A 26,063-nucleotide genomic window follows, 5' to 3' on the forward strand; every position below is an offset into this window, starting at 1 on the left:
AAAGAACACTTTTTTCAATTTCACTAGTCTCCACGTGCATATTTTTGAATTGAATGTGATGCTTCCATAAGCTCATGCTAAGGGGTATCTCGATGCTACCAAGTCTTATCTCCGTATTCAGTGTCTTTCTTCCCAACCTCGCATATGTCCCGGTTCTGCCAAAGACTCCTTCTCCGTCAATTTTCTACGCTGGACCCTGCACAAGACCCTCTTGCTGCTACTCTAGCCTGTATGCGTCGTTCAGCTGGAACGGATTCGTGCGCATATACGCGCTGATATCCGACTGGTAACAGAGCTGGTTGAGGTAATCATGAACCTGCGGCACCACGTAGCCCGGCTCGCTGGCGTCGCCAAAGAACTCGGGGATCTGCAGCAGGTTGTACGGCTCGCTCCGCGCCTTCTCGAGGGAGTCATCCACGAGAACGGTGTTGGTCTGGTCCCACCGGCCGCCGTACGCGGCGTCTGGGTGTGCCGCCTGCACGTTGGCCTGGGCCCAGACCATCTCCAGGCGCTTGTAGACCTGCACGCGGAGCTTGAAGTCGGCCTCGGAGAGGCCGAACTTGTCGCGTCCCCAGACGGCCAGCACGCGGCGGCGGTACGAGGCTCGCTCTTCATGGGTGTCTGCGGCGCCGAGGCCGCCTTTGAGGAGGAGCTGGTCGCACATGGATTGGACGTTCTTCGGTTGGGCAGAGGACCAGACGACGACGTGGAAGGTGTCGAGGCAGTATTGCAGGAAGCGCTTCGCGTGGGGCCGCTCGACGAAGCTTGCGGCGTTGCGGCGGTTGGGTCGGAAGAGGAGGGTGCCGTTGAGGTCCATTACGACGAGGATCGGTCGAGGGGTCGGGACGAGGGTCGGCGGGATGGAGGCTTGCTGGAGGTATTGCGGCGTGGGGTTCGGAACGCCGCCTGAGGCGGCACTGGGGGCTATGATCTTATCACGGTTGTGCGGCGCCGCGGCTCTGTTGACAGAGATGGAATGTTAGTCTTTGCGACAGCATCGGAGGAGGGTAATGGACCACATAGAGACAGGATGGAAAAGGGGGGGGGGGGGGGGACGAACGCTTTGCGAGGTCCCTTTGGAATTATGGGTTGGTTTCCGGCGGAAGATTGCTCAGGAAGAGGAGTCGCGGAGGTCGAGGCAAAGGGAACGTTCGCGGCGTTGCCGAGACCCGGTATCGTGAAGCCGTTACTGCTCGGCTGCTGGTTTGACGGGGCGGCCATGGCCGGGGCGGGCTTGGCCCACCATTGTAGGTCGGACATGCTTTTGTGTGGAGTGTAGACGAGCCTCGAATCGCGCGAGGGAGTCGTGGGAAAGGGAAGGTAAGGTTTGTTATTGTATTCGGAGAGTGTGTCTTTTGGAGGGCAGTCGCGGGGTGGGCGACCTGGACGCTTGCGCGCGACGGTTTTGTAGAAGCAACGTTGGTGGATCTGTTGCGATCTGGCGAATATCCGGGGAACAGAAGGTTGCATGGATGGATGGGCTGGGTATCGAAGTGGGAAGGCGAAGTCAATTGAGCTGAGTGTGAAATCAGATTGGTCTAGCTGCTTCCGTTGTAGTTAGGTGCAGGTCGAATATACTGTTCGGAGCGTATTCAGGGTCTTTTTTTGTCTTTGATGCGATTAGTGGAGAGGAAATTGTTCTTGCTGGGAAATCGCATTGAAAGGAATGATGGAAGTTTGTGAGGCAGATGTTATCGATAAGTTGCCGTTTCTTATCGATACGAGGTCGCTGGTCACTCTGACCCACTGAAAAGTTGCATCGAGGTGTGGGCGAGCTTCATGTGAGTTCTGGCCCTTCACACTACGAGCATATCATTTAGTGCACCTTTCAGCTTCACAAAATCAACAAAAATTTGAGACAAAATGCTGTCTGGAAAGAGGAAGCAAGGGTTTTCAGGCCTTCAGCGTCGTGTGAGGCCTCGTAGAGAAGCAGAACCTGAAGTCGATGAGCAGACAAGCAGTGAGCCGGAGGAGATGAGAATGGATGGAGAAGAGTTGAGTGAAGACGAAGAGGATGAAGATATGGAAGAGGACGACGAAGAGGTATTTACTTCGAGCCGTAAAACTACTGCAATCGTTACTGACAGCTCAAAGTCCGATGCCTCACCACCGCCAAAGAAGTCCAACATCGACATTTCATCAGTGTCTTTTGGCGCCCTCGCAAAAGCCCAGGCCTCAATGCCGTCAGCCAAACGTCGCAAGCGCGGCGCATCACCTTCAGAAGACGAAGACTCAGACTCGGGTCCGGAAGAAGTCGGCAGGAAACCCAAGCATGGCGACCACGTCAAGCGCTCAAGCAAGCACGCCCCGATGGAGCAGTCAAGCAAGAAGCCCGTCTCCCGCCGTCGCGAAATCATCGCCGTGCCCAAGATGGAGGTGCGCGACCCCCGCTTCGACCCGATGAGCGGCCCCGTCGACGAGTCCAAGGCCCGGAGGGCGTACGCCTTCCTGGACGACTACCGCAAGGACGAGATGAAGCAGCTGCGGGCCGAGATCAAGAAGACCAAGGACGCGGACAAGAAGGAGGAGATGAAGAGGATGCTGCTGTCGATGGAGAGCAAGATGAAGGCGCGGGAGCGCAAGCAGCGCGCGGACGACGTCATTCAGGAGCACAAACGCAAGGAGAAGGAGCTCGTCAAGGAGGGCAAGCAGCCGTTCTACCTCAAGAAGTCGGAGCAGAAGAAGAGGTTCTTGATGGACCAGTTTGCGGGCATGAAGAAGAAACAGGTCGACCGTACAATTGAGCGGAAGAGGAAGAAGGTTGTTGGAAGGGAGCGGAAGGAGCTCGACAAGATGCAGAGGAGACCCAGGGAATGAGCAGACATTGTCAGCGTACTTTGATTCGAGTTGTGAACCCCTTGAACGCATTGCGGAAGGTCCTTTGTTTTGTCTATAATCCTCCTGTATTGTGTGTCTACACATCGATCGTACAGTTATGATACAAAATGGTACAAAGTGGATTGGGGGTAGTTCTTCGTATGCCTCCCTTAAGCATTATATCCGTTCTTCTTCAGACTCTCCTCGAACATCTCGCGGCACCTGACTTTGCTGCCGAGCTTCGCGCAAAGCAAGAACGCACCGCTCAGCTTGCGATGCAGACTGTAAGTCTCCTCGGGTGGTGGCGCAAGTCTCTCGCGGAGCATGACGGGGATAAGAGCCTTGACGCGCTCCGTGATGGTCTGGTCGTGGAAATCGTAGACTTCGGGTGCCGAGCCTAGGAAAGGCTCCGCCAGGGTGAGCACCGAGTTGACGTGGGCGTCCACCATGAGCTTGCTCTCGTGGCCTGTAAGATATCCGAGGCTCTCAGACAAACGCTTCACTTCGTCCCGGTCGGTCCTCGAGGCCGCGGCAAGGAGCTGAACGTATTGGGTAACAAATTCGTCGGGGTACTCCCGGGACGCGCCAAAGTCGAGAAGCTCGAGCCTGTTTGTCTTGGCGTTGTAGAGGAAGTTTGTCCAGTTAGGGTCAGTCTGCATAAACTTGAACTCGGTGATCTCCCGGAGACAGAGACGGAGGATCTGGGTACCGATCCAGTTCTTCTGCTCCTGAGTAAACGACTTGACTCTGGTGACGCCCACACCCTCCATCCAGTCCATGGTCAGAACATTCTTTCCGCAGGCTTGCAGATGAACGTCAGGCACAAGGAAAGTATCCGGTTCATCAGCCAAGAGCTCCTTGTAACGGATCAGGCACTGCGCCTCTCTCTCGTAATCGCATTCCCATCCCAGCTCGAGCCGCGCGTTGTCAATGGTTTTGTTCAGGTACAGGCCCTTAGGTAGGAGTTTGGTAGCGGTCAAGAGAATGCCCAGGTTGTCGAGGTCGGAGTTGATCGAGTCTGCGACTCCAGGGAACTGAATCTTAACCGCGACCTTGCGACCATCCTCCTTCAAGGTAGCCCGGTGAACTTGCCCGATGGACGCGGCAGCGACGGGCTTTTCCTCAAAGTCCTCAAACAGCTCGCGCCATTCCGCACCCAGATTTGCCTTGAGGACCTTGTCTCTCTGCCAAGCCGGCATGTAGTCGGCACGGTCCTGCACTCTCTGTAGAACCTCCTGAATCGGTCCCGGGAGCATCTTTGTGTCCTGGAAGCTCATCATCTGACCCATCTTCAGGGCAGCGCCGCGCATTCTCGACAGCTTTGCGACGAGCCTTTCCATGTTGCCGGCACTGAGCAATACTGAACCCTCACCACCACCGCCAAATGCTCTGCCAATGCTCTCGGTGATGGCACCACCCATCATTCCTGCTGCCAGACCGCCATAGTTCCAAAGTCTGCTTAGGCGCGTGGCGGGCACGCTGGATTCCCTGAGGGCGTATGCAGGCGGTGCTGTTTGGTCGACCGCAGCGCCCAAGATAGCTTCGACGGGAGGTTCATCCTTTGATACCGGGCCGGTAGCGGCATCGGCTGCAGACAGAGGCTCTGAAGGCATTGGTGAGTTTTCGCTTCTCAAAACTTCGCTCTTGCCAACTTCAGGTTGAGGGGCAAGCCGAGAAGTGCTTGGAGCGTCCTCAGGGGTATCTGACTTCTTTGCCTCGGCACTCTTGGACAACTTGGAGAAATCGACAAACTCGGGGAGTTTCGTGGGTGGAAGCTTCCTGCGGTTACCGAAATCAACCTTTGTTGATTCTCCCTCTTTACCTAGCAATTTGGCGGCTCGGGTACTATGGAAGATGTTGACGTTGACACCTTGAGGGAGATCGTCTGCCTCTTCAGAGACAGGAGCCCCGTACGGAGCCGCCGACCTGCTCACTGAAGACCCTGCAGGAACGGTGTTATCCTTGGGCCTTTGATCCAATGGTGATACGCCTGGGAAAGGGAAAGCTGAAGGATTGGATTGCCTCAGTTCAGAGAGGACTGACCCTGAGCTTGGTGAGATACGGGCTGCATTGTTGAGATTGGGCTGGAAGCTGCTTGATGTTGTGAGCGAGGGATTACTGGGTTGAGGTGTCGATTCCTTCATTGACGGCGGCGTCTCTTTCTCAATTGTCGGCTGAGCTCCTGGGATATCGGAGGAGACCGCAGCTTCTGTTGCGACGTCATCTCGTGTGTGCTGAGGTGCCGTGGGGGATTTGCGTGTTAAGCTGGAGGCTTTAGTGAAGCTCTCAAGCTGTCGGCCTCTCAGTGCAACATGTCTGGATGCGACTGAGCGCGAAGCTCCGAGGACAGCTGCCAAATCGACAGCAAAATCGGCGAACCTCATCGGGGAAACAGTTTGTTCAATTATGCTACACGCATGTCTTTGTGATAGTCCTTTGACATCCAGGTGGCCTCGCGGCTTTCAGGAAATGCTGGGATTATCAAATGGTCCTCGTCATGGTGGGAAAATTGAGTGACGGGTTTATGCATCTAAAGAGAACAAAAGAAGATAGCTCTAGGTAGCTTGAAGTAGTACCATGCGTATAACGGGGCCATCTATCAAAGCATATTTGTCCAGCTACCATGTATTTCCAAATAGGCCAATGATTCGACGACACTACCTACTTACTTTTGCACGCAAAACTGGTCAGTGTCTCAATGTATATGCTCGTCGTTCAAATATAGAACGATTGACTTCTCTTTGTGCTCCTTTTCAGCTGTCCTGCAGTGGTATCTCTAGTCTATCCCTGGTCCCTCGTCATGGTCATTATTCGTATAATCATTTTGGTGTTGAATCCCTTGTCGCCGAGGCGCCGCCCTTCAAAAGCGAGCCTCTTGCCCGCATGGGTGTCGCCTTCAAAGATGAAGTATGCGGACTACCTGGCCTTGGGCTGCCGATCTTCCCCCACAACCTTTGGGCAGCAGGCGTCAGACCGCCCGAGACCCGCGGACTGGACGGGAACTTGGGCACTGGTGTTCTGTCCAACTTTCCAGTCAACCCGTTTTTCACAGACTCTCTTTTGGAATGCGCTGACCGCTCAACTAGACGGTGATGCAAAGTCTCTCGCTTCCTGTGCTCTTGCAGCTTGAATGGATTTGGCGTAGCGTCACCAGGACCGAGGTTGATTACGGGCGCAGGGAGAACTTGGTCGTCGTCGTCTTCGTCATCCACAAAGGCGTATCCATTCACTCTCGGTGTCTCTCCACCCCCTACAGCGCTCGAAGCCAGATCTTCTTTACGGGGTTTGCCAGCGATCGCGTCTCTCACAGCAGAAAGCGTCGGGGATGGAGGTCTCTCTACGATTGCTGGCTGCGGTACCCTCGTGTTCTGATAGTTGATCGATTTAGGCGGCATCATCGATTGGGCCTGCGCCTTCTGAGCTGGGCTCTCGTAGTCGTCGTCCACACCATCCGGGCCGAACATCAAATTGTTCTTGGGATTGGCGTTCCAACTGTCCGGTCTCGCTGGCCTGTCATCCACGTCCTTGATTGCCAGTCTGTCCCTTTTCCACCCATCGTCCACCAGACTCCTTGTCTCCAGCAATTTGGCTTCGACTTCCGCCTGTTTGATCATCTGTTTTGAAGGCAGCTTGTTCCCTCGCCAAATCCACTCGTATTTCTCTGCCTTCTTCTGATTCTGTTTATCCATGAGCTTGTAAAAGCTCTCATTGTCCTCGCTGGTGTAAGTGGCCTGGAAATTGGCCAGGCTCATATTGGTGTCCACGGCTGGTTTTGGCGCTTCGTATACCGTCGATGCCACTGATGCCGGCGTATCTGCGCCATATGCGGATGGTGTTCGTCCAGCGCTGTTAAAAGGCATGGGCCTTTTGACCCTATTCCTTCCCGGCGTCATCACACGCTCCAGCCTCTGGCCAGCATTGGAAATCCATGCCTTGTCTTTTGATTCGAGAGCGTCGAGGTACTCTTGCTGTGTCTCGGCCTCGAGAAGTCCGGGGAAGAAGTCACGCGCAATGATCTGCGATAAGGCGTCGGTGTAGGTATCTTCATCTATGACCTTTTTCGGGCGTTTGATTTTCTTCGCGGCAGGCGGTGGTGGCATCAGTTCGAGGTCGGTCCGCTTGCGCACAAGCGCGGTTGATGTACGTTCTTGAGACTCCATCATTGACAGACTGGGGCCGATCACGTTAAAAAGTCTGCGTTGAAAGGAATGTAGGTACACGAGGAGCGCGCCGCCAGCGCCATGCGTTGGGTAGATGTCGCGTGAGGAGTTTGATGTCGGATCGATGTGCTGAGGCCAATCTGAAAGTCTGAGTTGCGCCCAAGTTCGGGTCCGAGTGGCATGGGGCGGCTCCGATAAGCGATAAGGTTAGACTCGCCAAAAGGTGATTATGCAACTACCAGGTATCAAGGCTACGGGTACCTCAGGCTTCCCTGTCGAAGGGGTCCTGCACTACATACATCATGCCTGGAGGTGTAAGTCGTCCGTACTCCGCTAAAGTACCTACCTTCCCAGGCATCCGTAGTGGCCGATGGAAGCTCATTCCTCGCGGGAGTAGAGGGAGGGGCCAGACCACGGCGCCGCCCTTTCAGCGCCCCTGTCGGACTCCTGAAGTGGCAACCCAGTGCCACCCCGCTGCAACTGTATCGCACCGTGCGGTAGCAGCGCACTGTTTCCTGTTAGCTCCGAATACTGAAGAGGGTTTAAGGGCCGAACCGTCGCAAAAGGAAGCTTTCGAATCCGACCCAAGCCCGGCAACTTCAACCTTCGAAGAGCTTCTGCTGCATAGCAAATTTTGCTACAACCACCTCTTCTTTCCCGCCCCCAATTTTGCGATTCGGCTGGGGAAATCACACTCGAAATTCACGCTCACGGAAACGTCAACTGAATTTCCCACTGTTTCGTGTGCGAACGCCAGCTGGAGAAACCCCTCCATCGTCTCTCACCTGCGATACGGATACCCCACACTTTGGTTCTGCAGTAGAGTACCGTTGCCGCCGCCATGTCTACGCCAGAGGAAAAGGCGACAGCCTTCAAGAATGAAGGCAACAAGGCCTTTGCTTCTCACGATTGGCCCGCTGCTATCGAGTTCTACACCAAGGCCATTGAGCTTAACGACAAAGAGCCAACGTTTTTCACCAACCGCGCCCAGGTTCGTTGCCCCCTCGCTGCGCCCAGGCTGCGAAGTCAAGCTGCTCGCGTGACTAATACAATCTTGACTACGAGTAGGCAAATATCAAGTCTGAAGCATTCGGCTATGCTATTGCGGATTGTTCGAAGGCGATCGAGCTCAACCCCAACTTCGTTAAGGTGGGCAATCCCGGACACAGCCAACGATCCTGGTTTGCTGACATCGGTACGACTTTAGGCATACTTCCGCCGAGGCCTTGCCCAAACCGCCATTATCAGACCAAAGGACGCTCTCGGCGACTTCAAGAAGTGTATAGCACTCGACCCAAATAACAAGGATGCTAAGTTGAAGCTGGACGAATGCAGAAAGATTGTTCGCAAGTTGGACTTCTTCGCCGCCATCGAGGTTGGTGACGAGCCGTCAGCTGCGGAAGGCCTTGATCTTAGCACCATCAGTGTTGAGGATGACTACGATGGCGTCAGATTAGGAGAGGAGATGACGCAAGAGTTCATTGACGACATGACGGAGCGTTTCAAGAACGGCAAGAAGATCCACAGGAAATATGTCTACCAAATCATCCTGGCCGTCAAGAAGCTTGTCTATGACGAGCCGACTATGGTGGAGATGAAGATCCCCGAGGGCACACAACTCACAGTCTGCGGTGACACACACGGTATGTTTCTGTGCATCTCATTTGGTACCAAAATACTTACTTGTAGCCAGGCCAATACTTTGATCTCATGGAGCTTTTCCGTCTCAACGGAACGCCCAACGACAAGCACTTCTACCTCTTTAACGGTGACTTTGTCGACCGTGGATCATGGTCTTGCGAAATCGCTCTTCTGCTCTACGCATACAAGTGGCTTCGACCTAACGCTTTCTTCCTGAACCGTGGTAACCACGAGACCGATGACATGAACCGTGTGTACGGTTTCGAGGGCGAGTGCAAGGCGAAGTACAACGAGAGAATATTCAAGCTCTTCTCAGAGAGTTTCTCTGCTTTGCCCCTGGCAACTCTGATCGGCACCAAGTACCTTGTGCTGCACGGTGGTCTGTTCTCAGACGACAAGGTCACTTTGGACGACATCCGAAAGCTCGACAGACACGCCCAGCGCCAGCCTGGCCAGGCGGGTCTCATGATGGAAATGCTGTGGACGGACCCCCAAGAGGAGCCCGGCCGTGGCCCGAGCAAGCGCGGTGTTGGCATGCAGTTCGGCCCCGATATCACCAAGAGATTCTGCGAGAACAACGGTCTCGAGGCCGTCATTCGCAGTCACGAAGTTCGCATGGATGGCTACGAGGTGCAGCACGACGGCCGTTGCATTACTGGTAAGTTTCTGTGCTCTCCCATGACCGTCCTTGACCTGGAATTGACTGTCGTAGTGTTCTCCGCGCCAAGATACTGCGACTCCACCGAGAACAGGGGAGCGTACATCAATGTAGGCCCCGATTACAAGCTCGACTTCAAGCAGTTCGACGCCGTTCCTCACCCGGATATCAAGCCTATGGTAAGACATATCCCTTCCTCCTTTTTTCCTTCTGCCGCTGACCTTCCACTTTCAAGGCGTATGCCCAGAGTTCTCTCATGTCTTCTCTGATGTAGTTTGATGATATGCGGACGGCCGTCCCTAAGGTATGAAAAGGTATAGTTTGCATCTGCAGCATACATGGTGCATGTGATCGGCGCATATAAGGGGCTGGGTGGCAGCGTGGGTTTGGCCATGCGGATAAATCGGAGTTCTTGCCCTGCGGGCGCACACCATAACCCCGAATCTAGAATAATACGACGGTTGGGTGTTTGGCCAAAAGAAAGACCAGTTCTTATTCTTGTTCTCCGTAGCTCTACCGAGGTGTAGGTTCATGACGACCAAAGCTTGTCCTGGCCATCGGTGCCGACGATAGCGCCCAAGTAGTCAGAGCACTGCTTCACCCGGAGAACTCGCCGGCTTCCCTGGTCCGAGACACCTGCCCACGCCGTGATCGCGGCGGCGAAGGGGCTAAGATCCTGCCGGGGCACGCGCAGCCAGCACTGTGCGCCCTCGACTTTGAGTATATCGATGGGAATGGCGGAGCCTGTTGCGCCCAGGAACTGGGCGAGAGCAGCATTGCAATACGAGCGTACTTGAAGATTGTCCAGTTCCAATGCCTCTTGTGTTGTCGGAGACTCGGAGATGATTTCCAAATGAGTGTAGGAGAAGATCGGGGCCTTGATAGTGCATGTGAGAAGCTCGTGAGATTTCTGGCCCGTTGCGCGCCACGTGCTGGCGGGTGCGTCGCCAGCTGATGAGTTTTCCGTCGTCATATTGGCTGTTTTCTCTCTGGTCGATTAATGAGGTCTTTCTCGACGCTTCTCTCACAGGATATGGGCTCTGTAAGTTCCTTAGATTGAAGAGATGTGTGACAGGCGGCAGGAGAGAATTTCAATGAGAGAGAAGAATAGCATGTAATGTGATTCGAGCAGGGAATCGAAGAAGCTCTGGAGGTGGGTCTGCGCCAAAATCAATCATTATCCATGTACTTGTATATATGCATACACCGGATAGGTTACTTTGAGTCTGGGCCATCAATGGAAAACACCGATGCCTTTCACTCGGGTGCCCCACATTTGACTTCCAGCTGCTTGAGGATCTCCCAGCCAGAGCCTCTCTTCCGCCAGTAACACCATTAATGAAGCTCTAGCTTTTGCGACTTTCACCCTCACCCTTGCGATACACTTCTCAACCGCCCGTCCCATCCTTCTCGAACACCGAAGACAGAATCTCCGATCGGAAAGATAATCTCAAAAGGATGTCGGCTGATAACTTCGTCGCGCCCGGTCAGCAGCGCTACCTCCGCGCCTGCATGGTCTGCTCAATCGTCATGACCTACTCTGTACGTCCACAGTCGACTTTTCCTACAACACTATCCGGATGAAAGGCCTCGGTGGGAATGATCCACTGCACGGAATCAATAAGACTGACATTGTCCCTCGAACTAGCGCTTCCGCGACGAAGGCTGCCCCAACTGCGAAGACTTCCTCCACATGGCCGGCTCCCAGGACCAGATCGAGAGCTGCACGTCCCAGGTCTTCGAGGGCCTCATCACCCTCTCAAACCCGAAGCGCTCCTGGGTGGCAAAGTGGCAGCGCCTGGACAACTACGTGAGGGGCGTCTACGCGATCAAGGTCTCGGGCCAGCTGCCCGACGAGATTCGCAACACGCTCGAGGAGGAGTACAGGATACACTATATTCCGTCAGTAACGCCCTCTCTCTATCTATCTCTTTCGGATGTTACGTCTCTTCTTTGGCGTGGATTCCGGGAAAAGAGTGGATGTCTAGCTCTGGGTACATTTTTGACTGACTTTGGTAACAGGCGCGACGGAACGGAGACGGAGGTTGATGCTTGAGATTGGCTACAAGTTTTTGAACAATGTGCTTCTTTACATACAAGGCGTTTTACGGGGAGTCAAAGAAGGTCGGCAAGGAGTCAGGGAAGACTCTATTCAGATGAATCAATTCTCAAAATGGTATCTAAAAGTGCAACCCGAGTTTTGCCCATGGAAGTCATTGAGCCTCCTTTTTCGTTACAATGTGATGCTGCCCCTGCTTTAAACCCAAACGCCTGTCGATGGACGCGAAATCGATCCCTGATTCACAGTTGGACTCACCGCTGATCCGTCTTTTGCTTCTTGAACGCGAACCCGCCAAAACCAGACCCGGATCCGTCTCGTGGTCGTTTCCCCTTCTGCCTCTCCATGTCCTCTTTCATGATCCTTTCCGCCTCACTCATCTTCTTCGGCTGCTCAAAGGCAGATTTCTTCGCGCCGCCCACCAGCGCGTTCTTCTTCGCCTGCGCAAACACGTTCTTGGTCTGAGGTTTCGCCGTCATCTTGAGCGATAGACCGCCTCCGAGAGACGGCTTCTCGACAGGCTTGTCCTCTGTCTTCTCAGACGCCACTGTATTCGTCGCTGTAGTCGAGACCTCAGGATCGGCGGACTTGTACTGCGCTCCCGTTGGGCTGGGCTCCTTCTTCGCCGCCGCAGGCTTGGCGCCGAACGACAACGACACCTTCTCTCCTTCCGTCCTCTGCAAACCCCTCTCCCGCCCTTCTTCGTCATCGGGCTTCTCGCCCCTCGCCTCGGCTGCCTTCTGCGCTCTCTTGATCTGCTCACGAATCATCATCTGCTCCACCTCCTCATTGCCCCGATCCTGGGCCTCTTTCCTCCTCAACGCCTCTTGCCTCTTGAGCGCCTCTGGCGAGTTATCGATCCACGCAATGTGAATACCCTTCTCGTTCTCCTCGACGCGGCAGATGCCTTCCCGCCCCAGGTGCTTCGCAAATTCGGTCAAGCTGGGCCACTTTGTCGCGTTCATGTGCACGTGCTCTTTGTTGGCAATGTACTCCTGGTAAAAGTGATTGATCTGCACCTGCTTCTCGCCGTGCCCCGTGCGCAGCAGCTGCGTGAAGTCGCGGAGGAACTGGTTGCTGTACTCGTTGAGGAACTTTTTCGGGTCCTCGCCCACGACGAGCATCTGCCGCACGTGCGACTCGGACTGCGTGTGCATCTTGAAGCCGTTCTCGTCGCGGCACTGCTTCTCGCAGACCTGGCAGTACCAGCGCAGCCGCTGGAGGCCTTTGCTCTTGAGCTTGTTGCTCAGGTGCTTTGTCGAGCCGACTTCTGCTTTCGGCATCTTGGGCGATCTTTTTTCGGGGCGTTCTTTGATGGACGGTTCTGATATGGAAGAGGGGGCTGTTTTCGAGGTACGATGGTAGGATCTATATGTTGTGGGCAGGGTTCCTATAAGTGGCGCGTGTGGGATTCGAGGTTGGATGCAGTTATGTTGACAGGAGAAGATCGTCGCAAAGCAACCTTGAACGAGCCCTTCCAGGGTCGGTTATGGATCCTTCTGGTGCTGCTTATCTTATCGGAATTGACAAGGGTCTGCGCCCAGCTCATGAAAGAAGTGGCGGGGCAGAGCCGTGTGCGATGGCCATCTGAGCACTGTATTCCACTTCGCCGACCTCGGCCTAACGGGTAAATATTTACGTTCGTCTGGTTACTGGGGTGGTTCTTGATTGCCGGCTATTGCAATATTGACAACTTCTTGTCAGGTAATTCTCATGTTCTCAACTCCATTAGTTGATGGTGTGTCGATATGATTGATTGCCTCTGGACCTGATCCGCGATCTACTCTACCAACGCCTAGAATTTTGATGCCAAAGTTGACCTAATCATGTGCATTTGATATATACCTCTAGATAAACCAAGGGAATCTTGTCTTTTCCGACCCAGACTCTTCATTCTTTCTTCTTTTCTGATCCAACAATGCAAATTCATGCTCCATTTTTAGATGACCCGACCCATGGGAAAACTTATATACTTCAATCCAAAAAGGTAGAGCTCGCTCCCACCACGCGCAGTTGAAGCGCGCGGGGCAGTTCGAGACGAAAGCCCTAGTCAAGGAAAGTGAATAGATTTGTGTGCAAGATGTTCATGGCACGAGTAGCGTCGCGGGCGTCAATGACGCAGGAAATATTGATCTCGCTGGCACCTGTGTCGAAAAGTTAGCAAGCGTCTTCTCTCGCAACCCCCCCCCCCCCCTCCCCCCAAGATGGCCTACCTTGTGAGATCATCTCCAAGTTGACGTTGTGCTCGCCTAGCGTGGAGAACATGCGACCGGCGATACCAATCATGTTCTTCATCTCCGCACCAACCAGACTCAGGATGGCCATGTCATGGAGCACGCTGACGTCGCCACATTCCTCCAGCTCAAGCCGCGCCTTGTCGAAGCTGCCACCCTCTGAATTTCCGGCGTGGATGGCCATGGACACGTGAACTTCACTCGTGGAGATGAGATCGACAGAGATCTGGTTGCTGTCGAGGATAGAAAAGACCTTTGCGAAGAAGCCGTGGGAGATGGACCGCTTGTTGGAGTGCACGTTGATGACGGAGATCTTGTCCTTGATCGTGACAGCCGTGGGCCTCTTTGGCTTTTGGACCAGGGACGGGTCTGCGGGTGCTGACCGTTGGATCTGATGGCCGGCCGTGAGGATGGGGTCGGGCACGACGATGGTGCCGACTCCCCTTGGGTTCTTGACGTTCTTGATGCGGATGGGAATAGGGGGCGAGGCGTGAATAACCTGATCCATGGTCAAGTGATGGATGACCTCGGAACCGTAGAACGTCAACTCGGCTGCCTCAGATGGTGTGATGGAGTGCAACAGGCGGGCCGTAGGAACCTTGGTCGGGTCTGCTGTGAAGATTCCATCAACCTCCTTCCACACCTGGAGCTCATCCGCCTTCAGACCGACTGAGCACAGCGCCGCGCAGAGATCCGTATAGCCTCGGCCAATGTCACCATCGATCAGGCTTCCGGGAACGTTGCCAAAGAAGCCAGTGACCACGGGGACTCGGTCCTCGCAAGCCGTGATCTTTTTCCTCAGTACCGCTGCGGCCTCCTGGTAGAAGCCCTGGCTCAGACGAGCCGTGGCATCATGGTGGAACGCGTCACTAAGATCCACATATTCCGCGGCGACGCCCTGCGAGTCTGATTAGCGGCATTTTCAAGACAGTGGACAGCCATGTCCATTCCGTACCAAGTCCTTCAGCAATGCGGCCATGAACCGGCAGCTGAGTTTTTCACCAAAGCTGATGCATCGATCCTTTGATCTTGAGTTGACCTCGAGGTTAAATCTCCTGGCTGCGACGATGTACTCGACCAGCTCTTGGCACTCGTCGCGGATCTCCTGTTCCAAGGAGGCCTGTAATTCTGGGTTGCGCAGGAAAGTCTTGACTGCCGATACGTGGTCCTTGCAAATGTCATCAATAAGACCCTTGGCCTCGTTCATGAGCTCATTCTGTGTCTCTTCGGGCGTCGTAGGCGCCGCAATGCCCTTGAGCTTGTTAAACACGCCAAGCAGTCTTTGTCGGAGGGTGTCAGTTGAGAATGAAGGCTGGGTTGCGTTTCTGAGTGACTCACCGGCTGGTGGTGCCCTCAATCTTCTTGCCCGTGCTTCTTGCCGAGCAGACGACGACGACCTTGTTGTGGGAAAGGCTTGCTCTAAAACACGAATGTGTCAGTCAGGTCACAATCCTACTTGAGAATTGTGTGTTTCGTACCGGACAATATCCGTGGCGATCTGGCGTGTGAGTATACTGGATCAGCCTCATGCAGCAATCGCGACTTTCTCAGTGGTGAGTAACAAACCTTGTCTGGAAACTTTCCAACACTGGTTCCGCCGAACTTCTGCACCACCCAGCCATTGCTGGAGGTGTTCCCTATCGTTTGACTACTCATGATGTATCAATGGCTACGCGCAGAGCCTAAAGTGGTTGGTTTTGGGGTATGAGTGCTTAAGGCGGGCCAAGAAGGAGGGGCACTGTGAGCGACGGGGGAATGGGAGGGAGAGAGGGAAAAAAAAATAAAGAATGGCGACGGATAGACTGGGACGTCAACCCTCTCAAACTGAGTGTCTTATGCGAGATGCGTCACACAGCAAGGCGTTCAGCAAAAAGGAGAAAGTGGTATGACAGGTGCAGGGAGTTTACAGAGTGGGAAGAGAGAGTCCACGGCTCGAATGCGGTGGAATTGCTATGTTCAAGGTGGTTTATGTTGCGGTGGATTAAACCAAGGCGATGGGGATGGGACGAAAGTGGGATGTGGTGGAGCGACGAAATCGGCGACGCTTGTGCAAGTTGCAGCGTCCAAATTTTTGCGTTTCCGGAATATCGGAGGCGGGCCCGAATCTCTCACACTATTCGTGCCTACCTACACAGAGAGACCTTACAGATACACTGCTGCAAGGTCACCAAACAATGACAGCCGTACATTGGTCAGTTTACTATCTGTCTTGACGTACAAGCCTCAGCAGTGCCGTTCCTTGGTCAAAAGGTAATAATGAATGGGCCTCGAGTTTTGAAACCCCGGGTAATCCTCCAACGCATACCTGCCACGCCGCTGCCGTTGCTGTTACCTACCTATCTGTACGGTCTCTGCTGATAAATCCCCTGGCTTGATCTGGCTTCTGCAAAGACCTGTACGACCGAGGGCTCTGAATTGGGCAGTGTGTCCCGCGGCAGCCTCTATCCGTGACAATTTCTTTGTCTGAGTCATACGCAGTATCGGTGCTTCACTAGCCCCTCTGAAGAAGGTAATTTGACACCGATGGCAAACCTGTCCGTCTCTTCAATATCCCGGAAACTCTAGATAATAGAGTACGGTTCCAGGACGACCATTTAGTAATCACTCATGAACCCCACGGGGGTCACTCGATGTGTGCGTCCGCTCTGGTGGTCTCTTCAAGCCTCTGCGTTGTCGCTGCCGTCTCCCGTCCAGCCACTCCACAAATGCGGTCTCGTAAAGAGCCTATGAAACCTCTCTCGAAGAAAACCTTTAGGTGCCGAATCCTGGCGACCGCGCGGGGATGGCGAATCAGAGACCGGCCGATGACGAAGTGACAGACGGGGATCCCACGCCCCCAGTGAAATAGCCGCATTTGACGCAACTCTGCATGCCACTGATCTGTTGCCGCCGCAACTCATGACAACCCAGTTTTGCTCAACAACACCTGGAGCCTTTCAGGGCCTTGGGCAGTCTTATCAGACAGTGAGCAAAGGCAATGTGAAAATGCCCTGCCAAGTCTTGCATGCATGCATCTGTAACTCATCAAAAAAGGGGCATGCATTGTCTGCTCAAAGCTCTCCCAGTATGGGTCGTATTACCACTAAATAAACGTATAAATGCAAAAGTACCGTTGCTTTGCCCAGAACCAGAGACAATTGGTATAGCAAACCCACGAGAACCAGAACCAAATGCAAATGCCGACCTCGATCGCCACGCACGTCAAACACCGACCGCAAAAAAAACAAATCCCAAACCCCGTCTAGAAATGAACAGGCGCAGTTCCCAGTGACTTGTCCTCACCAAATGGTCAAGACTTTTTCCGCGCTCATACAATCGTGCAGTCGTGCCATCGTCATCGCACTGTTGTCGACAGTCCTCTTCTGGCATCAAGCCTCTACAAGAGACTGTCTGACAGGCGGCTATCGATACATGACACCTGGTTGGCCAGGTGCGACTAGAATCCGATCTCCATTCGTCATTGTTGCAACTCAGCGTTGGCAAGCAACGCTTGATTGACCTCCGAGTGCGAGAAGGTGTATTTATCCATCGGGAAGTCCTCCTCCGGTGTCCGGATGCCGATCCCGCTGTCGTCCGGGTTGTTTCCCGCCGACATATCCGCAGAGTCGACCTGGCCCTGGCTTGTTGATGGTGGGAATGGCGCCTTGTCTGGTTGTGCCTGAGGAAGACTCGAGAAATTGAAATCCTCGCTACCCGCGCTGAACCGAGATCCTTGGCGGTTCGACTCTTGGGCTGCCGATTGAGGGTTGGCCACGGCTGCTGACGCGCCTGACGTCTTCATTTGAAGAAAACCACCCTGCTCGGCAAGGAAGCAAGTCATCTCGTCGATCCAGCACTTCGTCACCCACCACGAGCCGAAACTCTTGCCTTGAGCCATGGTAAGATCCCGCATCACAGCTGTGCCCACTCTTTGCACGGCGTAGACAATCTCAGTGTGAGACGCATAAGGGAACCGTATCGGAAGGGACTTGAGGAACCCAACCCATCGCTCCAAAACATTTTGTCCGTTAGGATCGCCTGCGCTCTCGACGCCGGGCTGGCGACCGTTTCTCAAGGCAATGTCGCCATAGACCGTCAAGCACTCCACCTCCCAAGGGACGTTCATGGGGCTAAGGAGATCCCGCAGTTCGGTGACGAGCAAGTTGACGAGGTCATCCATACCACGTGTGGGAACACACTCCGCCACCTTGCGCACACGCACCATCGTGATCCAGTCGAGGTACATCTGATCGCGGTTGGCCGGGTTGGACAGCATGTTGGCTGCTGCGTGAGCAGTAAGGTTGACCCGCAGAGCTCGGTCCAGAAGAGCTGCAAAGATAGTTGCCGGTGCCTCCTTGGCTCGGATGACGTGGTGCGGCTGTCCCTGGAAAGCCTCTCGAATGTGAGGTACGAGGCGCTCGGAGATGCCGCGTAACGTATCCAGTACTGGCTTGGGCACGACCTGGAGCGTGAGCCCGGAGATGATTCTAAGCATGCGTTGGTACAGAATAAAGTCACATTCCTCAATCCAAGGGGCGAGGCTCGGGTGACCTAGGAGCTTTTGAACGGGCATCGTCAACGTGCCCTGGAATGACGTATAAAGGTGGAAGAACGTCTTCTCCTTGCAGTAGCGAACACACTCCACAAGGGAAGTGCAATGCGATCTATACAGGGCAGACAAGCTCTTGGCAGCATCTGGGTCAGTTCCACTGGGGAGGAAAGGCTCCATCCGGGGTAGCGCGAGAGGTTCGTTAGATTGAAGAAGCAGCTCATCCGCTTCCGAGGGGAACGAGAACTGTAGTGAGGTCTTCGATGCCGATGAGTTCAGATGATCCGCGCTGGTCACATTTGGATGGCTATAGAAGCTATGTGACCTCGAGGTGTGATGCGTCGCTTGAGCTGGGCTCTCTGGCCGTTTCGCAGCGTCGGGTGATGGCAAGACGGCAGCGGCAGGCTGGGCCTTGACGGGTGCCGCGCTGAAGCTTTGAGAACGGGGGGGTTCGGAGATAGCCAGAGGAATGTGAGGCTCGGGTTCGCGGAGGTCAGGCTGGTCGTCAACCAAGCAGAAGTTGACGTAGTGGTACTTTGATTCTCCTCTCACGCCAAGTCGCCTCGTCTTCAGACCTGGGAAGAGTACACGGACAAGCTTTCCGAAACTAGCTGGGTTGAGGACTGTAATTCTCTCGGTGGCACAGCGAGACGCGTAGTTGGCATATACGCGTCCTCGAGGCACAGATCCCTTTCCCTTGGTGCATACAGAGTTGATCCAGAGCATGGCAAAGACTTGTCGGGTGCGTTCGGAGTTGGGGCCTCGCTCATTGCCGTGCAGTTCGCCGGCAACATCTTGAAGGCCGCGGTGCTTGTTAGCATTGAAAAGGTGACGCATCTCCAGCTCGTTGTTAGCACTGGATCTGGCGGAACTAGATTTCTGCATGCCCATAGCTCCAACCAAAGAATCGCCGTCCTCATCACGATCTATCATCTGGCTGTCGTCGGTGAAGCTGTTATTGGCAAAACTCTCGGAAGGCAAAGGGTGTCTTTGCATGGGATGTTGCTGAAAAGACATTGAGTGGCCCATGTGAGCGCTGGACTGGCTCATGGAGGCACTCATTCCGGGCGGCATCGAGTATTCGCGGGCGTTCTGCATCTGGGTAGCAGCTGCATGAAGCATCATTTCCTCTGGTGTGATCCGCGACGCGGGAGCGAGGCTTCTCTGCTGTCTTTGGTCGTTGTTGACCCATTGTGCCGAGTACAGTTCAGGCGCGTCGGCAAACTGTTGTTGCTCCATAGTAGGCTGCGTTGAGATGCTGTGAACCGAAGCAGTCGAGGCCCGAGACTGAGGTCTCTTCTTCGCCCTGAGGGCCTGGGAGAGGTGGTCTGTTTATATCAGACCGTCAGTCAAGAACTACAGGGGAAAGAAATGCTCTTGTTGCAGTGAAGCAAGCCTGGCGAGGCTATAGATCGTACCGTGCTCCATTGGTCGTTGTCTGTCAGCTCGGTGAGGATGTGATGTTGTTGTTTTGCGATGAAAACACACGGATCATGCAGGACGCCGTTTCCAAACAATGAAGAAGTCAACGTGCGCCGAGCAAGGACAAATGGGTGAGGAAAGAAGAAGAAGCGTCGAGGTCGTGAGAGTAATCCGGAATCCCTGCAGCCTTGAAGAGCGCGGTGCGCCGTGGTGAGCGTCGAGATCTTAAAGGACGTGGTCGGGGGAGAGCAGGACCAGGAGCAGAGTGTGGATGTGGGAAATGTTTTGGGAGGCTTTCCACTGTTTTGTTGACTTGACAACCAAGGCTCGGCTGGTCACCTCCACTCAGGTCTTGGAACAACGGATTGGCGTGGCTGGGCGACTCACGTGATGAGAAAGGCCAGTCATTGCAGCGTGTGGTTGCATCCTTCCATGGCCGCGGATTGGATGGTTCCCAAACAACCTGGAGCAGCCAGTCCTGTAACAGCTTGGTCGTGTTTGTGTTTTCCAATTGGCCAGTGCGCCCATGAGTCTGTGATGTGGGGTCTGCTTACTTTGTCTGTTTCTGGCTATTTGGCTCTGGCGTCGGTACGTATACACGCTACTGTGTTCCAAACACGCGGAGAAGCCACATTCAGATCTGTCCACTCAGCTTCAAAGAGCAACAATACTCCCGTCCGTACGTAGGTACCTTACTCCTCTCTCTCAAGGTGTACTGTGCCTTGGACGTTAGGCATCAACACAAAAAATCACAACAGCAATGCAGCCAAAAACATCCGGGTCCGAGTCTTCCCCACCTTCGCTAAGGCAAGGGAGCTCGGGTGCTCTTATCTTATCTCACCGTACGGTAGGCTAGGTACCTAGGTGCGGACAGGCGGTGGCATCCCATATGTAAATACCCACCATACCCTGCCGTACCCGCCAACAACACACTCGCTGGCTGAAGACTCAAGACCGAAATCTGCGAAATCTGACACCATCCGAGCCATGGCCACACAAAGTACCCGCTAACACGAAGGACATGGATCCCAGGGCAAAGTTGCCCGGCACACAAAGTCGGTTGCAACTGGGAGCTACAACCAGCTACGCCGTGCTCACTTCGTCTCGTGCTTGTGCCCCTCTCCAAACCCCCATTAGCCCCGACTGAAGCTCGACGCAAAGGCACCCAGACCATTCCTACTGGCCAGATCTGCACACGTTACGTCGTCATCCGGCCTTTTCCCTTTCACCTGCTAATTCCAACACAGACACAAGGTCACTCAACCCCATATTCTCAGTAATTTTGTCAAGAACCTTACATTCTGACATCGTCAACAGCATCTTGCGGACTTTTACAAGCTACCCACATCGCTCATCAAACCACTGTTAGTTTCCGCTGCCCGCACCGAGCCCTATGGCATCTCTTTTGTTGCAACCTGGCCTGGTCCTAACCCTTATCATAGCGCATTAACGCACAGCTTTTGCTACCCAACCAAGCTCCTGTTCAGCCGTCAATATGTCTGCCCAGGATCGCGTCCAGAACTACATCGGCCAGCTCGACCGTGAGGTAATTCAGCCTCCTCCAGCTCCTACAAGACGTATGTGACACGTCTGCTAACCGGATGTCTGCGATAGCTGTCCAAGTACCCCGCCTTGAACAACATCGAGAAGTCGACCAACGTTCCCAAGGCCTACGCCGTCATCGGCGTTGCTTCTCTCTACTTCTTCCTTATCATCTTCAACTTGGGTGGTCAACTCTTGACCAACTTCGCCGGCTTTGTCATTCCTGGCTACTACTCCCTCAACGCCCTGTTCACCGCCAGCAAGCAGGACGACACCCAGTGGTTGACAGTACGTTGCAACTTTCCCCCGCAATTATTGACACCCAAACCTTGCTAACGTCGATTCTAGTACTGGGTTGTCTTTGCCTTCTTCACGTCAGTTCCTTTCCGGTCCGTCACAGAGCTTCGAAACTAACTCGTATACCATAGCGTTGCTGAGAGCCTGGTGAACGTTGTTTACTGGTTCCCCTTCTACTTCACCTTCAAGTTTGTTTTCCTGCTGTGGCTCGCTCTGCCCACCTTCCGGTACGTTCCGTTCAATCCGACCCGTGATAGATTCCGCTAACTGGCGATAGTGGTGCTGAGATTATCTTCAACTCCTTCCTCTCCCCCATGCTCGCCAAGCACTTCGCCGGTGCCTCCACCGCTTCCGGCCTCCGTGCTCAGGCTGGCAAGGCCGAGTAAGTGCGCCCCGGCGCCAGCTCATCAAATAGGTCGATTGCCTTGAGAGATCCGCCTTGAAAGAGTTATACAGCTGGCCCGGCTTCATCCCAGTGGTAATCGCAAGCTCGTCAAATGGACGTTATGCAGCGACCTAGAGCACAAAGAAGACGGGATGGAGTGTCAGAGGCTAGCATTACCACCCTATCAGACAACGGTGATGGCTTGTTTAGGTTTGGTCGGGGGCTCCAGGAACGCGAGAGTCACGATGTATGGTTAAACCAGTTCCTGTTACCCCATTTAAAGTTACTGTATGCTACGGAATACGGAGTCAATGACTTCTGCAATGGACTAGAGACAGTACATGATGCTAAGAAACTATCGTGCGACATGCGTTGCCACCGTTCTCCCATTGAAATCGGTTCCTTGGTGAAAATGTGGAAACATATACAAGCGTTGTGCGGGATTAAGTGTGGTGGCTTCGAGACAAAGAGATAGTCGAGATGCTATACATGTTTCTTTTGTCATGGGCAACTAAAGCAACAAGCCGTCGAGTGGGCATCTTGCATCAAAGGTGTTAGACCCTGACATAAACCGCATACCAACGCTGCTGCTCAGCGTCGTACAAGACCGTCTCGCATGGGTAAAGTCGAGTCCGAGACTGTGGAGGTCATAAGAGGAACCATGATTCGAGCATTTCTCATACCAGTCGGCATGTCATTGTTGCTGCCCGCTGTCATCTCGTTGCCCCATTGACGCAAGAATCCGGACTGGAATTGCTGCACGTCACCGGAACAACTTAACGGAGGCAGCGAGGCGGCATATTTGGGGCAATCTGCAGCGTTCCTGATCCCTGGTCTTTCGGCCTCTTTTCGCTTTTTGTTGCAGAAAAGCGGTTCATTCAGCTGGCTAGGCCTCGATATCGAGCCCGCCAGCACAAGATGTGGTGTAGCGTGAACTTTGACCCGCGAGTTCAATGCCTGAGTCCAACGGAGAGACGGCACGGGAGAGTTTGTTGCGGGCGGGTGCCAAGTTCGCCGCCACCTGGCCCATGAGCCCAAATGCCAATCCGCTGTGAGCAACCTTAGCCTTAGGGGGGGTTTTCCAGGGACTATTGGCGAGGATAGCCCCAGTGGGCTGGCCGAGGATCCCGAGACGCGGAAACTGGAAAGGGGTCCCCCACACTTTCCGGGTTGAACCCCCCTGTTCCTACATCGACTCTGCGGGATCTCCAGCGTGTGTTGGCCGTTTAGAGCCGCCTTGAGAGGGCGTGTGCCTGTAGCCCGCCTCTCAGCTGTTTGGGATGTGAAACTCGTAAAACGACAAAGGCTGTTTTCTCTCCCTTTCTGAATTCTCCAAGTCCAACTCCGCCATACCTCGACAGCCTTCGTTTGCCCGTTTTTCGTCGACGGCCTTTTCCGTCCATCTAACCTGTTTCGTAGCATCCTTTGCGCTCGACAGGCTGCACGCAGCACGACGACATTCGCCCCGTCGATAGACGCGCTTTCATGGAATGAATTGGTGGATACAGCCAATTTGCGATCAAGCACAACGACATATCGACCCTCGCTGAGCGTAACCTGCATTCCCGCCAACTCCCGGATTCACCGACTCACCGGCGAAAGCTTACCATAGCGAGCGGCGTCTCGGTAAGAGGAGATTCAACGGCATCTGCCCCCGGAGGGCATGTCCACACAATGCAGCTTAGCCCTCTGCAATCGCGACTGGCGGCCTCGCTGATTGCGTCGCTGCTGCTCATCGTCCTCTATTATCTTCTGTCTACGCCCACTTTCGCCCTCGCTGCGGAACTGAGCGGCGCTACACAGCCAATCCTTGACGACGTCCAACTCGACGACAGTCTCGAGCAAAGAAGCAGTCTCGAGCCAACGTACGAGCCCGAATTCACTGCCTTCGACCGCAGTATCATTGGAAGAGCACCTGCCGGTGTTACGGGTCTAACGAACAATGTCAAAGTCAACCGCAATGTCCCGGGGAACTCGACCCAGAGTTTTGTCTTTGAAGCTATCACCATCTTCGCCAACTTCTTTGATGGGACAGATGAGGCGTTCATGGTAGGACCTCGCGAAGGCAGCAATGAATCCATCTCACCGGAGCTAGTCAGCATCGAAGGCGTCAAGCCAGAGGATGAAGAGCGTGGCCTACGCCGCAGGCAAGCTCAGGGAAGGACCGTGTACATCTCAGCGACCACGTGTATACAGCCACAGCGTGCGGCGAACAACACAAAGGAGGATGCGCCACAAATCACGATGTATATCTCGACGTCTCAGGACAATCAGACACCTGGACCAGGGCAGAACTCTACTCTACAGAAGGAGGTCGCCTTTGTAGAAGGCGCGGCAACCTTTAGCGTCAATGCGACAGGTGACGTCTTCATTGGAATAGGCGCACCCTCAAAGGATACCGACAAATTCACGGGAGACTGGAACTTTGATGTCGCGGCGTCGACGGACGATTTCTTCCACAGTTTTGACGGAAATCCTTCTGAGCTTCTCTGGGTCGACAGTGACTCTAGCGCTGCACTCCTGACAACGCAGAACTTAACGACCTCCCAAAATGAGACTTTGATTCAGGAGATCATGGGGTCCGGGCTCCCGTTCATTATGTTCGTCGAGAACCGAGAGCAGCCCACAACTAAAGGTGTTAGACGTTCAATGTGTGGACTGGAGAACTACGCTCAAATCGCTGCGAAAAAGGGTGGCAAATTTGGCAACCTCGCCAGCACTCTTATGACGACGAGAGGCGCCGGGAACCTGCCTAAGCAGCAATTTTTCTTCAACGGACTCAACGCGAGTGCTCTTTACTCGGGCATCTTAGTCCGCACAAGCAATTCATCCTCGTCGAGAAAACGTCAAGACGGCGCTCAGAGTGGCGGCGGCGGAAAGGTTTTCGAAGCGACGCCCTTCGAGACCAAAGATGGTATGTACTCTGCCAGGGCAACAGTGCCATCAGCAACTGATTCTGTGTGCAGGGGAGAATTGCAAAATTGTCACCGACCTGCAATTTTGCAATGAGACGGAATACGCTGTGCCCGCGAACTCCAACAAGATGAATATCACTCAGCTTGCGCAGTTCTACGACAACTATGCTCGGGATATGTATGCCAACTTCCAGAAACAGCTTGCCCAGGTAGCCTGCGAAGCGCCAGCAGTACAGCAGTACTCCCTCGCGCGAAACTGCTCCGATTGTGAGACGGCATACAAGAAGTGGCTCTGCTCGGTGACGATTCCGAGATGCGAGGATTTCACGAGTCCTACCAACTTCTCCTTAGTCAGGAACGTGAACCAGACATTCCCGAACGGAACTCTTCTACCAGTCGCCCAGCAAGAGTTGTATCCCAACAGAGTCAATCAGCATTCGAGAAACCCCCTCATCGACGAGATGGTTGAGCCAGGCCCGTACAGGGAGATTCTCCCTTGTGCCTACCTTTGCTATGACTTGGTACAAAGTTGCCCGGCGTCGCTTGGTTTCAACTGTCCTACGCCGGATGATGACATATTCAACTCGAGCTACGCAGAACAGGGCGATGGTCTGACCTGCAACTACCCAGGCGCCGTGCACAATCCATCTGAGTCCTCATTGCTATCAGTTTCATGGGGTCTACTATCGGCTCTCATTCTTGGTACACTCAGTGCAGCCATACTCTAGGTGGACGAGAAGGGGTGACATGACCGATCCCGCAGAGGGTATTCATTTTCAGTAGATTGACGGCCGACTTTTGTATGATGGGTAAGGGGCACAACGGGACAAAGCAATGAGGGTTTTCTGGATGAATTGCATGGCATCGGCGTTAAGACACGACTCTACTTTGAAGGTTGGGACAAAGACGTCCTTGCGTATGTTCATGGCTGTATTAGCTGTGCTGGGAGGAACTGTCAGAGAATTAGAAGATCAGATAATTTTACAGACTTTTTTCTCTATCTACGTTCGTCTGTGAATTTTGATAAGACTAGATTGATGTCCTTGCAGGACGATAGGAACCTGCTAACAGTAGAGTACAGTATTTTACACTCGACGTACTGGTCAGACCCATTCCGAGCACGTATCTAGTCCTTGACAACAGTCAAGAGTCCCCACCTCCTGAGTGTCGCTCACGTACTTGGCCGTTAGGCCTTGATACCGCCTTTCTGGAACCTCTGGCGAATCGGCATTGCTGATCGGCTACCCCGTCTCCCCTGCGACGAGAGTGGAAGCGATGTTCTCTTCCGCCAATCTAGGCGTCCGGCTCCATTCTCTCGTGCCGACCTCGGCCTTTGTGATCCTATGAGACCGCAACTGATTCCGTGCGTCTCTCTGATTCGTCTCGGATCTCTTCCATTCACCCT

At 54.0% G+C, this 26,063-nt stretch overlaps 12 protein-coding genes across 12 annotated transcripts; 5 read left to right on the forward strand and 7 right to left on the reverse strand.

The window, feature by feature from the left end:
* Positions 1-217: 217 nt before the first annotated feature.
* Positions 218-1,260, reverse strand: CTAM01_04227 (phosphoprotein phosphatase; the record flags this gene model as incomplete). The annotated part of the gene is made up of 2 exons (XM_060520257.1): positions 218-959; positions 1,061-1,260. The coding sequence occupies 2 exons, from the start codon at positions 1,258-1,260 to the stop codon at positions 218-220; spliced, it is 942 nt and encodes a 313-aa protein (XP_060384902.1).
* A 603-nt stretch (positions 1,261-1,863) lies between these two features.
* On the forward strand, positions 1,864-2,817 carry CTAM01_04228 (uncharacterized protein; the record flags this gene model as incomplete). The annotated part of the gene is made up of 1 exon (XM_060520258.1): positions 1,864-2,817. One exon carries the CDS (start codon positions 1,864-1,866, stop codon positions 2,815-2,817), a length of 954 nt encoding a protein of 317 aa, XP_060384903.1.
* Positions 2,818-2,987: 170 nt separating this feature from the next.
* On the reverse strand, positions 2,988-5,201 carry CTAM01_04229 (ABC1 family protein; the record flags this gene model as incomplete). Its single annotated transcript, XM_060520259.1, has 1 exon — positions 2,988-5,201. One exon carries the CDS (start codon positions 5,199-5,201, stop codon positions 2,988-2,990), a length of 2,214 nt encoding a protein of 737 aa, XP_060384904.1.
* Positions 5,202-5,636: 435 nt separating this feature from the next.
* CTAM01_04230 (nuclear protein Es2) lies at positions 5,637-6,980 on the reverse strand (the record flags this gene model as incomplete). The annotated part of the gene is made up of 1 exon (XM_060520260.1): positions 5,637-6,980. One exon carries the CDS (start codon positions 6,978-6,980, stop codon positions 5,637-5,639), a length of 1,344 nt encoding a protein of 447 aa, XP_060384905.1.
* Positions 6,981-7,818: 838 nt separating this feature from the next.
* Positions 7,819-9,550, forward strand: CTAM01_04231 (uncharacterized protein; the record flags this gene model as incomplete). The annotated part of the gene is made up of 6 exons (XM_060520261.1): positions 7,819-7,968; positions 8,046-8,126; positions 8,185-8,620; positions 8,671-9,276; positions 9,331-9,455; positions 9,512-9,550. 6 exons carry the CDS (start codon positions 7,819-7,821, stop codon positions 9,548-9,550), a joined length of 1,437 nt encoding a protein of 478 aa, XP_060384906.1.
* A 255-nt stretch (positions 9,551-9,805) lies between these two features.
* On the reverse strand, positions 9,806-10,249 carry CTAM01_04232 (uncharacterized protein; the record flags this gene model as incomplete). Its single annotated transcript, XM_060520262.1, has 1 exon — positions 9,806-10,249. The coding sequence occupies one exon, from the start codon at positions 10,247-10,249 to the stop codon at positions 9,806-9,808; it is 444 nt and encodes a 147-aa protein (XP_060384907.1).
* Positions 10,250-10,734: 485 nt separating this feature from the next.
* CTAM01_04233 (transcription elongation factor spt-4) lies at positions 10,735-11,332 on the forward strand (the record flags this gene model as incomplete). Its single annotated transcript, XM_060520263.1, has 3 exons — positions 10,735-10,818; positions 10,925-11,178; positions 11,299-11,332. The coding sequence occupies 3 exons, from the start codon at positions 10,735-10,737 to the stop codon at positions 11,330-11,332; spliced, it is 372 nt and encodes a 123-aa protein (XP_060384908.1).
* Positions 11,333-11,589: 257 nt separating this feature from the next.
* CTAM01_04234 (uncharacterized protein) lies at positions 11,590-12,618 on the reverse strand (the record flags this gene model as incomplete). Its single annotated transcript, XM_060520264.1, has 1 exon — positions 11,590-12,618. One exon carries the CDS (start codon positions 12,616-12,618, stop codon positions 11,590-11,592), a length of 1,029 nt encoding a protein of 342 aa, XP_060384909.1.
* A 763-nt stretch (positions 12,619-13,381) lies between these two features.
* CTAM01_04235 (aspartate kinase) lies at positions 13,382-15,225 on the reverse strand (the record flags this gene model as incomplete). Its single annotated transcript, XM_060520265.1, has 6 exons — positions 13,382-13,479; positions 13,549-14,467; positions 14,525-14,849; positions 14,908-14,988; positions 15,048-15,067; positions 15,136-15,225. The coding sequence occupies 6 exons, from the start codon at positions 15,223-15,225 to the stop codon at positions 13,382-13,384; spliced, it is 1,533 nt and encodes a 510-aa protein (XP_060384910.1).
* A 1,801-nt stretch (positions 15,226-17,026) lies between these two features.
* CTAM01_04236 (RFX DNA-binding domain-containing protein) lies at positions 17,027-19,525 on the reverse strand (the record flags this gene model as incomplete). The annotated part of the gene is made up of 2 exons (XM_060520266.1): positions 17,027-19,425; positions 19,516-19,525. 2 exons carry the CDS (start codon positions 19,523-19,525, stop codon positions 17,027-17,029), a joined length of 2,409 nt encoding a protein of 802 aa, XP_060384911.1.
* Positions 19,526-21,014: 1,489 nt separating this feature from the next.
* On the forward strand, positions 21,015-21,744 carry CTAM01_04237 (HVA22 family TB2/DP1 protein; the record flags this gene model as incomplete). Its single annotated transcript, XM_060520267.1, has 5 exons — positions 21,015-21,065; positions 21,134-21,349; positions 21,410-21,435; positions 21,490-21,585; positions 21,636-21,744. 5 exons carry the CDS (start codon positions 21,015-21,017, stop codon positions 21,742-21,744), a joined length of 498 nt encoding a protein of 165 aa, XP_060384912.1.
* Positions 21,745-23,417: 1,673 nt separating this feature from the next.
* Positions 23,418-25,386, forward strand: CTAM01_04238 (calcium influx-promoting protein ehs1; the record flags this gene model as incomplete). The annotated part of the gene is made up of 2 exons (XM_060520268.1): positions 23,418-24,657; positions 24,710-25,386. 2 exons carry the CDS (start codon positions 23,418-23,420, stop codon positions 25,384-25,386), a joined length of 1,917 nt encoding a protein of 638 aa, XP_060384913.1.
* Positions 25,387-26,063: the final 677 nt, after the last annotated feature.

The sequence above is a fragment of the Colletotrichum tamarilloi genome (assembly GCF_030869305.1).
Source record: "Colletotrichum tamarilloi strain Tom-12 chromosome Unknown Scaffold_10.1, whole genome shotgun sequence".
NCBI lineage: Eukaryota > Fungi > Ascomycota > Sordariomycetes > Glomerellales > Glomerellaceae > Colletotrichum > Colletotrichum tamarilloi.